Source organism: Oncorhynchus masou, chromosome 15, assembly GCF_036934945.1.
Source record: "Oncorhynchus masou masou isolate Uvic2021 chromosome 15, UVic_Omas_1.1, whole genome shotgun sequence".
Lineage (NCBI taxonomy): Eukaryota > Metazoa > Chordata > Actinopteri > Salmoniformes > Salmonidae > Oncorhynchus > Oncorhynchus masou.
The window spans coordinates 56,704,511-56,716,841 of record NC_088226.1 but is presented as its reverse complement, the minus strand read 5'-3'; the positions used below and the strand labels follow the sequence as shown (position 1 = coordinate 56,716,841).

Here is a 12,331-nt window from a genome sequence, read left to right as displayed (position 1 = left end):
TTCTAGGTCAAACTGTTCAGACGCTACAGATGTTTTCGTAAGAAGACCGATTTTTGGATATCTCATGTCTGACAAACACCATTCTCGCTCTGCTGCCCTCTATAGCTCTGCCACCTTGTTATGTCATTTAGATTGATGCAGTGGTGTGTCAATCAACTCTAGGGGGTTGAGGCGTTTTTCTACCCAGAGGCAGATGAATATGCAGTACATACCCCTTTCTATCACGAAAGCAATGATGTCCGATGTTAAGAAAAACAGTGTTTGTTGTGGCAGTTTCACCAAGTACTGATTCCAGCTTTAAGCTAATAGATATTACACGTTACAAAATGAATAGAAGTGTGAGGTGTTTACCCTGTGGTCTGGTGGGGTCCAGGCTGTTTGGCAGGAGAGGCTGTGACCCTGGGACTCCCACAGGGGGCTGAGAGACAAAGGGTAAGAGAGAGACGAACATTAGCACAGAGCATTCAACTCCCTGACAATGTACTACTCACACATACTTCTAGTAGAGAACACCTTTTTTGGGGGGTGGGGGGGGTACTTTACCTGATTTGGCATGCGGAGCGAGGGGCGAGGTCCACCTGGGTACCTTGGGGACATGAAAGGCTGTGGGGAGGAGGACAGATGTCGACGTCAGTCTTATTCATCATGTTACTGTATGACTTTCAGCTGTCAGCAGGGGGAACCATTGTGCTGGAGAAAGTGAGCTTTGTTTGCATTCTACACAAGGCCAAGGTTGTGTCTGAACAATAGTCTGAACAACAGTCTGAACAATAGTCCTCAGATGCTGAAGACTAATAGAACAGAATAGAACAGGGGAAATAACGAGGGAAGATAAAGAGAGAGGGGAGAAGAGATGGAGAGAGAGAAAGGTGGAGTAGAGGATGGGCGTGGGTGATGTCAGCATGTTGAATGAGGGAACTGTAGAGGATGAGGGATGAGGATGGGAGGGTGTGTGCATGAGGGTAGTGGAAGAATACACATCTATAATTGTTTTTTTACACACGCACACACCCCCACACACACAAACACAACTGACTGTATTGATCAATTGTCCAACAGAGCTATCAGACAACATTTTGACAGTGTGATAGAAGCACAGAAAATATCTCAGTGTATCTAAAGGCATCAACATGCTTCAGTTCGGCTGGCCCCTTGTGCTCGCATACTCCTTTAAAAAGACCTTGGCTTGAAGAACAAGAAAAAAGCAGCAATAGTACTGTTTGTCCATTTTAAGACACCGTAGCCAGTATACCCTTCCACAAAATAGTCTGACTTAATCTAAGATAATTCAAGAAATCTGTCATTAATTTTGACGTTTTTGCCGAGGAGATCTTAGACGCACAATTTGACATCTAAATAAGGTGTTTGGTTCAGTATATCTCAAGTGAAAAAACATGCAGGAGTACAGGCTCTTCATTCAAGAATTCCTACTGTTGAATAATGGCTGATGAGGGGGGCGTAGACTTCGGCTACTGGCTTCAGCTTGCCTCGAGAAATAATCCAACACGTCATAATATATGCACGGACTGTTCTGAACTGTTGAGGCTGAGGAGTATGCGGACGCCTTAACAAAAAAATGTTGCATCTAAAACATACTTTCATTAATAAAGGGAAAACAAAATATAATAATCATTAAGAGTGCAACTAACCAGTGTTATTGACAATGACATAACACACAAATGATCATGCTATGAGAGATGTGTACGGTCAGGCGAAACATGACGCCATGACAACAAAGAGACAGGCTTTCAGAGCCAATTAAACGCAAGGTACTACTTGGTCGAAGGGAGATGAGGCCAGCTGGAGGACAGGTTAAGTAATGACCAGGCCCTGGAGGGAAAGACTGCCATTTCCCCTTCACCCTCCATCGCTCTCCCTCTATCCCTTCCCCTTCTCCCTCCATCTAGCTGTCCTTAATTATCTCTCCCCCCTCTCCCTTCTCTCTCCCATCCCTCTCTCCCCCTCTGCTTTTGTCTAAGCCAAGTTGTGGTGAGTTTGTGTACGAGCGCTCCACAGTGCAATATTAATGGGATATGAGTGGGATATTGATGGGATATGGGATAGTGAGTGCCGGGGTCAGGGAGAGGAGAGAGCATGCCTGCTCTGCTCAGCCTGGCCAGATGCACCCCCACTCTTCCTCTATTCTCTAAAGCTGGGCCAACACAGCTGAATTATTTATCCAATCTACAGCGTCATGGCCACTGTCTGTCCACAACTAGAGAGCAGGGCTGTTTGTATGGACATATGTTTTGGGGGGTGGGAGGTGGGTAGGGAGTGTGGGTGAGAGACAGAAAGAGACAGATAAGGAGTGAGGGAGTGCAAAAGAGGAAGAGACCAAGGGAGACAGAGGCCTCTCAGTGTGAGTGGACAGGCAGAGAGGAAGAGACCAAGGGAGACAGAGGCCTCTCAGTGTGAAGTGGACAGGCAGAGAGGAAGAGACCAAGGGAGACAGAAGCCTCTCAGTGTGAGTGGACAGGCAGAGAGGAAGAGACCAAGGGAGACAGAGGCCTCTCAGTGTGAGTGGACAGGCAGAGAGGAAGAGACCAAGGGAGACAGAGGCCTCTCAGTGTGAGTGGACAGGCAGAGAGGAAGAGACCAAGGGAGACAGAGGCCTCTCAGTGTGAGTGGACAGGCAGAGAGGAAGAGACCAAGGGAGACAGAGGCCTCTCAGTGTGAAGTGGACAGGCAGAGAGGAAGAGACCAAGGGAGACAGAAGCCTCTCAGTGTGAGTGGACAGGCAGAGAGGAAGAGACCAAGGGAGACAGAAGCCTCTCAGTGTGAGTGGACAGGCAGAGAGGAAGAGACCAAGGGAGACAGAGGCCTCTCAGTGTGAGTGGACAGGCAGAGAGGAAGAGACCAAGGGAGACAGAAGCCTCTCAGTGTGAGTGGACAGGCAGAGAGGAAGAGACCAAGGGAGACAGAAGCCTCTCAGTGTGAGTGGACAGGCAGAGAGGAAGAGACCAAGGGAGACAGAAGCCTCTCAGTGTGAGTGGACAGGCAGAGAGGAAGAGACCAAGGGAGACAGAAGCCTCTCAGTGTGAAGTGGACAGGCAGAAAGGAAGAGACCAAGGGAGACAGAGGCCTCTCAGTGTGAAGTGGACAGGCAGAGATAGTGAGTGAGAAGGGAAAGAGGTAGTGCCTGCCTATGCAGCAAGAGGTGAGGGAGAGGGGGCAAAGCGTGTGTGAGAGAGAAGGGTGTGTGTGAGTGTGTCTTACCTGGCCATGAGGTCCCATCATGGGGTTGTTGGGGTTGTGTGGGGGTGGCTGTGCGTGGGGTGACGGCTGGGAGCCGGGAGGTCCCTTTAAGAGAGAAGAGAGAGGGAGATGAGTGACACAGTGAGGCTCGGAGGGCCATGGAGTTGAGCTTGCTATAGGTGTTGATGCTCCCTCTACATCTAGCACACATAAAAACACCCGCCCAGGACAGAAGCACTACACAACCTCTGGCTCATGGATCAGCTGTGCTTTCAAACACACTAGACCACTATGGCTAACTGTTTAGAATTCATTCCTACTTCACTGCAGGTGTGTGTACTGTGTCTTTATTCATGAAATATGTTAAAATAATATATGTCAACTTAAATATAATTAATTTAATTCATCTCTTAGCAACACAGTCATAATTAAGTAATTCCCAACTGACAGTGTAGAAAAGGAAATCTTACCACATACAGTAACTATGTACATAAATACATTACATAAAACATCTAACGTCAGAAATATTTATACCTAGATAACCCATTAAGAAAGCACCTCCTGTTCTCACTTGAACACAGTGTGTAAACCCAATCATACAGAGGAGACCACACACGTTCACAGTCATGTGTTGTTTTATCAGCCAGTCTTTCAGAGCCTTGATGACGCCTGAAGCTCTCAGGTAACCATGCAGTAGCAGCACCCCCCCCCCCCCCCACACAACGTGCACACCAGTCACGCATGCATACACACCCTGCTGAAGCCTTCAGGTAATGTAGCAGACTGGTAATCCCCTAATCCTGCCATTTCAAATCTGCAACACCAGACACACACCTGTATGAGCACTAACTAAACACACACACACATACACACCCTGCTGAAGCCTTCAGGTAATGTAGCAGACTGGCAATCCCCTAATCCTGCCATTTCAAATCTGCAACACCAGACATACACCTGTATGAGCACTAACTACACACACACACACACACACACACACACACACACACACACCTATTTCAACTGAATGTCTGCCCACGGGAGCAGAGACACTTATCTGTCTAACACACTACACATGTCTGCACCTGGCCAGGAGACAATCCTTCTATTTAACACTAGAAGATCTCACTAGAAGATCCAACCTGTCTGATGAAACCTAATTCCTACTAAATCAAACAAACTCTCTTCAGTTCCGACAGACCAAGCAGCAGCAGACACCAGCAGTATCTCCCCTTCTCCTGCTCAACCACCCTGAGAAGCCCTGGCACTGGGGAGAATGGTAGTGCGCTGACAGAGGGGAGAGCAGTGAAACAAAATGTACAAAAATTGAGCTTGAAAATGAAAATAAATAAAACCTCAACTCTAATGCATTCAACTACTTTTTTTTAGCAGTACAACAATGCTTCAGCCCTGAGAGGCAAGCAGCAAGTCAACCAATGCTGACTTAGAGGTGTACAGTGTTAGAGGTATATGTAGCCACTAAGTCACCATCGTCCTCCTCGGCCACCTCATGTACAGGCCTCTCCAAGTGAGGGCCGTGTTGATAAGGCACATAGCTGTGGACTTATGTGGAGCTCTTGTGATTAAGTGTTTCCAGCGAGAGTTTAACATGAGGTTTTTACAAGTGTGTGTTGTGTATAAAACCCACTTACTATAGCAGCCTAATGCTTTCATTTACAATTCTAACCTAGAGAAGAGAAAAATATGACGTTTTAACAGTAATAAATATGACTGCAGCTGTAGAGTTCTGGATCTGACACTTATCATAACACTTATGTTATGAAAAAGACAGATGTCACAAGTCATGATAGTAGACTAGGTGAAAAATATGTTGATTAACCCTAACTGCACCTGTAAGTCGCTCTAGATAAGAGCGTCTGCTAAATGACTACAATGTCAAATGTAAATAGTAGAGTTGCGGCAATGGCTGAGCATAGGGCCGAGGTAGCGAGCAGCTTTTTGGATGGTGGTCAACACCAGCTGCACTACCTGGCCTCCCAGCAGTTTAAAGTGGAGGGCTGTCGCTGTAGCGGTGGACTGTGTGTGTGTGTCTGTACGGGTGTGTCTGTACATGGGGAAGAAGGGGTGGGGGGGTGGAGGTTAAATGAAGCAATTAATAAAACCATTTTTTATACACAGCTAAGGAGATAACAGCTTGGCAGCGTACCACAAACCCATCAACAAAAGCCACCCAATGTACTCCCAGACTCACCCTCCCCAGATCTGCTTTAGGAACAACACAACAACTCTGCTGCTTTCCCTGAAGAGGCAGTAACTGAACATTGGATGGCAATACTGAGCCAGTCATGTGTGTATGCATATACAGTACTTCTCCATCTCCACTAGAGGGCAGTGCAGATCTACCATAGACAGGCCCGAACACAAAAGGCAAACTGAAACACAACAAACAAAGCCTGGTTGAACAACAGCACAACGCACACTCATTGTCATTCCTTTCTACATTCCAGCAGCAGTGCTACAGGCTCATGGCATGGCAACCTGTCAGCTCAGTAGGGAAAGACTGCCATAAGGGTTTGCTCCCCGAGGAGACTGAAGAATAGTGCGCTGATTTAGCGTGTTACTATGGTATGAAGCCATGAGTCACTGTCGTGTATCTGTGATTCCTGCCACAGTGGTCAGGAATGACAGTCTTCGTTTCAGTGGCAGACCTGGAATAGGCTCTGCAATGGTTGAACATAAACTAGAATCCTGAATCAACAGCTCAAGAGTCTTCGTCATTAGAATCCAAACCAGGTTTAGTTGAACCACTCGTACAATATGCTACTGCCAGACTAGGCTACAGAGAGACAGTTGACAGCGTGAACAACAGACTGGAACTGGAGAGAGAGAACGAGTTGGCCCAGGAATGCCAATACTCCTTCTCCAGTGGTCCTATTCACATATCACTTCTACCAGGCATTCTCAAACTTAAACCCATAGGATCCAGTCTAACCTTCTACCATAGAGACCAAGACATGTTCAAACACAATGGGTAGTCCATCAACCCAACAGAGTTCAAATCAAATCATATAAAATATTATTAAAATCACATGCTTTGTAAACAACAGGTGTAGACTAACAGTGAAATGCTTACTGGATGGCAGGGAACTCGACCCCAGTGATGTACTGGGCCGTACACACTACTCTCTGTAGTGCCTTGCCAAACAGTAGCCATACCAAGTTCTGAAACAACCAGTCAAGATGCTCTTAATGGTGCAACTGTATAACTTTTTGAGGATCGGAGGGCCCATGCCAAATCTTTGCATCCTCCGGAGGGGGAAGAGGCGTTGTTGTGCCCTCTTCACGACTGCCTTGTGTGTGTGTGGACCATAATAGATCCAGAGTGATATGGACACAGAAGCTCTCGACCCGTTCCACTAGAGCCCTGTTGATGTGAATGGTGGCGTGCTCGGCCCTCCATTTCCTGTTGTCCACGATCAGCTCCTAGTCATGTGTGAACAGGGAGTACAGGAGGGGACTAAGCATGTACCTCTGAGGGACCCCGTGTTGAGGGAAAGGGGGATATCTAGTCAGTTGTACAACCGAATGCATTCAACCGAAATGTGTCTTCCGCATTTAACCCAGCCCCTCTGAATCAGGTCAGCGTGGCAGATGTGCTGTTGCCTACCCTCACCACATGGGGAGGCTCGTCAGGAAGTCCAGGGGAGGTGTTTAATCACAGGGTCCTTAGCTTAGTGATGAGCCTGAAGGGCACTACGGTGTTGAAAGCTGAGCTGTTGTTAGTGAACAGCATTCTCACATTGGTGTTCTTCTTGTCCAGGTGGGAAAGGGCAGAGTGGAGTGCAATAGTGGTTGCGTCATCTGTGGATGATTCTCTAGAAGAGAGTAGCTACTACACCCAAACTAGACATTATCACCTATCAGTACCTTGACTCTTAAGACTCACCTGACCAACAAACTCAGCCCCAGGCGACACAACTACGATACGCACCAACGGTGATACAATTTTAGATGACAGTTAGCTAGCTGTCTCTTTGACTATGGAGAGACATTCCTGTAACAGTGCATATACTGTAGATTAGAAACCAGCTCTGTTCCATTTATGACCACGGTTTACGGCTTTAAGAGTATGGTTTGAAATAACAATGGATTGACATAGGAGCGGCAGGTAGCCTAGCAGTTACGAGCGTTGGGCCAGTAACCGAAAAGTCTCTGGTTCCAATCCCTGAGCCAACTACGTGAAAAATCTGTTGTGCCCTTGAGCGAAGCACTGAACTCAAATTGCTCTGGATAATTTTGGGGCTTCCGAGTGGAGCAGTGGTCTAAGCCACTGCATCTCAGTGCTAGAGGCATCACTACAGACCCTAGTTTGATTCCAGGCTGTATCACAGCCGTCCGTGATTGGGAGTCCCAATGTCGGCGCACAATTTGTCCAGTGTCGTTTGGCCGGCGTAGGCCGTCATTATAAATAATAAGACTTGCCTAGTTAAATAAAGGTTAAATATATATATATATATTTTTTATGTAAAACGTAATAATTTATCAATGTTTTCTGCTAACCTCACTGGGGTAGCCTGTTGTTACTGTGTGCCAGCAGTCTCCTAGTCCTCCACTCTCCTAGGGTGCGTTGGGCCTGCCCTTCCCAGTGAAGTTTTGCCGTGAGGATTATTAAGCGGGCCGACCCCTGCTATATCAGGGAGAATTGCAGATCCGGGCCAGATGCCAACACACAGGTTTTGTGGTCCTCCTTCCCCAAACTCTCCCTCCTTCCCTTCCTCCCTCCACTCTGCTGCAGGACCCTGATGTGAGCCCTGGCCTATGAGGTACAGATTAGGGGAGACTCTCGGGGCTGCTCTCGGGGCTACCCCATCAGTACTGGGGTCACCTATGTTAATTACCCCTCTCCTCTGAATTTGGGAGGGATGCTGGAACACACACCACTCGCTACTATTGTACAAACACGCATATACCACCATGGACACACACACACACACACACACACACACACACACACACACACACACACACACACACACACACACACACACACACACACACACACACGCACAGCCTTGCACACATACAGCCTTGCACACACACACACAGCCATGCACACACACACACAGCCATGCACAAGCACACATCCATGTACACGCACACACACACGCACAGCCATGTACAGGCACAACCACGTACACACATAGCCACATATACACACATGCGCACGCACACACACTCATGCATACACACACAAACTCATGCACACACACACACACAAACTCATGCACACACACACACAAACTCATGCACACACATACACAGCCACACACACACACAGCCACGCACACACTCACAGCCATGCACACCAACACACAGCCAAGCACACCAACACACACGCACACACACACACAGCCAGGCACAAGCACACACACCACAGCCATGCACACACACACACACACACACACCCACACACCCACACACACACACGCACAGCCTTGCACACATACAGCCTTGCACACACACACACAGCCATGCACACACACACACAAACGCACAGCCATGTACAGGCACAACCACGTACACACACAGCCACATATACACACATGCGCACGCACACACACTCATGCATACACACACAAACTCATGCACACACACACACACAAACTCATGCACACACACACACAAACTCATGCACACACACACACAGCCACGCACACACACAGCCATGCACACACTCACAGCCATGCACACCAACACACAGCCAAGCACACCAACACACACGCACACACACAGCCACGCACACACACAGCCAGGCACAAGCACACACACCACAGCCATGCACACACACACACACACACACACACACACACACACACACACACACACACACACACACACACACACACACACACACACACACACACACACACACACACACACACACACACACACACAGCCATGCACACATACACACACATACACAGGCATGCACACACACACAGCCACGTACACACACACAGCCACATACACGCACACACACACAGCCAAGTACACACACACAGTCACATACAAGCACACAGTCACGTACACGCACAGCCACGTACACATACACACACAGCCACGTACACACACACATTCATGCATACACACACACACACACATTCATGCACACACACACAGCCACGCACACACACACAGCCATGCACACACACACAGCCATGCACACACATACAGCCATGCACACACACAGCCTTGCACACACACAGCCATGCATGCACAGCCACGCACACACACACGCAGCCATGCACACGCAGCCATGTACACACACACAGCCACTCACAGAGCCATGCACACACACACACACAGCCACACACACACACACACCATACACACAGACACACACACACAGCCATACACACACACAGCCACACACACACAGCCATACACAGCCACACACATACACACAGCCACGCACACATAGTCATGCACACGCACGCACAGCCACACACACAGCCATGCACACGGACATGCACATGCACACACAGCCATGCACACGCACGCACAGCCACGCACACCGCCATGCACACAGCCACGCACACATGCACACAGCCACACACACAGCCACGCAAAAGCACACACAGCCATGCACAAGCAAACACACACACACACAGCCATGCACACACACACACGGCCATGCACACACACACACAGCCATGCACACACAATCACGCACACACACACAGCCATGCACACACACACACGCGCACGCACGCACGCACACACACACGCGCACACACACACATGCATGCACACGCTCACAGCCTCGCACACACACAGCCACATACATGCACACACACACAGCCAAGTAAACGCACAGCCACGCACACCGCCATGCACACAGCCACGCACACATGCACACAGCCACACACACAGCCACGCAAAAGCACACACAGCCATGCACAAGCAAACACACACACACACAGCCATGCACACACACACACACACGGCCATGCACAAACACACACAGCCATGCACACACAATCACGCACACACACACACACACACACAGCCATGCACACACACACACACACACACACACACACACACACGCACGCACACACACACACGCACACACACACGCATGCACACGCTCACAGCCTCGCACACACACAGCCACATACACGCACACACACACAGCCAAGTAAACGCACAGCCACGTACACACACAGCCACGTAGACAACCACACACACACACAGCCATGCACACACACACACACATAGCCAAGCACATGAACACACACGCACACACACACAGCCATGCACACACACACACAGCCATGCACACACATACACACAGCCACGCACACACAGTCATGCACACGCACACAAAGCCATGCACACGCACGCACACAGCCACGCAAAAGCACAGCAACGCACACAGCCATGCACACACACACACAGCAATGCACACACACACACACACACATACACACACAGCTAGGTTAAATAAAGGTGAAATAAATAAAAAACATTTAAAAAATGCACACATACAAACATACACAGAGCCATGCACACACAAGGATTGGAAAGCTGCCGCAGTCATCCCCCTCTTCAAAGGGGGAGACACCCTGGACCCAAACTGTTACAGACCTATATCCATCCTGCCCTGCCTATCTAAGGTCTTCGAAAGCCAAGTCAACAAACAGGTCATTGACCATCTCGAATCCCACCGTACCTTCTCCGCTGTGCAATCTGGTTTCCGAGCCGGTCACGGGTGCACCTCAGCCACACTCAAGGTACTAAACGATATCATAACCGCCATCGATAAAAGACAGTACTGTGCAGCCGTCTTCATTGACCTTGCCAAGGCTTTCGACTCAATCACCATATTCTTATCGGCAGACTCAGTAGCCTCGGTTTTTCGGATGACTGCCTTGCCTGGTTCACCAATTACTTTGCAGACAGAGTTCGGTGTGTCAAATCGGAGGGCATGCTGTCCGGTCCTCTGGCAGTCTCTATGGGGGTGCCACAGGGTTCAATTCTCGGGCCGACTCTTTTCTCTGTATATATCAATGATGTTGCTCTTGCTGCGGGCGATTCCCTGATCCACCTCTACGCAGACGACACCATTCTATATACTTCCGGCCCGTCCTTGGACACTGTGCTATCTAACCTCCAAACGAGCTTCAATGCCATACAACACTCCTTCCGCGGCCTCCAACTGCTCTTAAACGCTAGTAAAACCAAATGCATGCTTTTCAACCGATCGCTGCCTGCACCCGCATGCCCGACGAGCATCACCACCCTGGATGGTTCCGACCTTGAATATGTGGACATCTATAAGTATCTAGGTGTCTGGCTAGACTGTAAACTCTCCTTCCAGATTCATATCAAACATCTCCAATCGAAAATCAAATCAAGAGTCGGCTTTCTATTTCACAACAAAGCCTCCTTCACTCACGCCGCCAAACTTACCCTAGTAAAACTGACTATCCTACCGATCCTCGACTTCGGCGATGTCATCTACAAAATTGCTTCCAACACTCTACTCAGCAAACTGGATGCAGTTTACCACAGTGCCATCCGTTTTGTCACTAAAGCACCTTATACCACCCACCACTGCGACTTGTATGCTCTAGTCGGCTGGCCCTTGCTACATATTCGTCGCCAGACCCACTGACTCCAGGTCATCTACAAGTCCATGCTAGGTAAAGCTCCGCCTTATCTCAGTTCACTGGTCACGATGGCAACACCCATCCGTAGCACGCGCTCCAGCAGGTGTATCTCACTGATCATCCCTAAAGCCAACACCTCATTTGGCCGCCTTTCGTTCCAGTACTCTGCTGCCTGTGACTGGAACGAATTGCAAAAATCCCTGAAATTGGAGACTTTTATCTCCCTCACCAACTTCAAACATCTGCTATCTGAGCAGCTAACCGATCGCTGCAGCTGTACATAGTCTATTGGTAAATAGCCCACCCATTTTCACCTACCTCATCCCCATACTGTTTTTATTTATTTACTTTTCTGCTCTTTTGCACACCAATATCTCTACCTGTACATGACCATCTGATCATTTATCACTCCAGTGTTAATCTGCAAAATTGTAATTATTCGCCTACCTCCTCATGCCTTTTGCACACAATGTATATAGACTTATTGACTTGTTAATTGTTTA

The 12,331-nt window shown here is 48.6% G+C and overlaps 1 protein-coding gene across 2 annotated transcripts in view; it reads right to left on the bottom strand.

Moving 5' to 3' along the window:
- The window catches only part of LOC135556514 (single-stranded DNA-binding protein 3-like), a 149,368-nt gene that overhangs the window by 15,611 nt on the left and 121,426 nt on the right, over window positions 1–12,331 (bottom strand). For both annotated transcript variants that reach the window (XM_064989786.1, XM_064989787.1), the window contains exons 6-8: window positions 3,217–3,300; window positions 544–603; window positions 352–418 (exon numbers count right to left, since the gene is read on the bottom strand). In XM_064989786.1, the coding sequence (XP_064845858.1) occupies window positions 352–418; window positions 544–603; window positions 3,217–3,300 (211 nt within the window). The remainder of the gene's footprint in view (window positions 1–351; window positions 419–543; window positions 604–3,216; window positions 3,301–12,331) is intronic.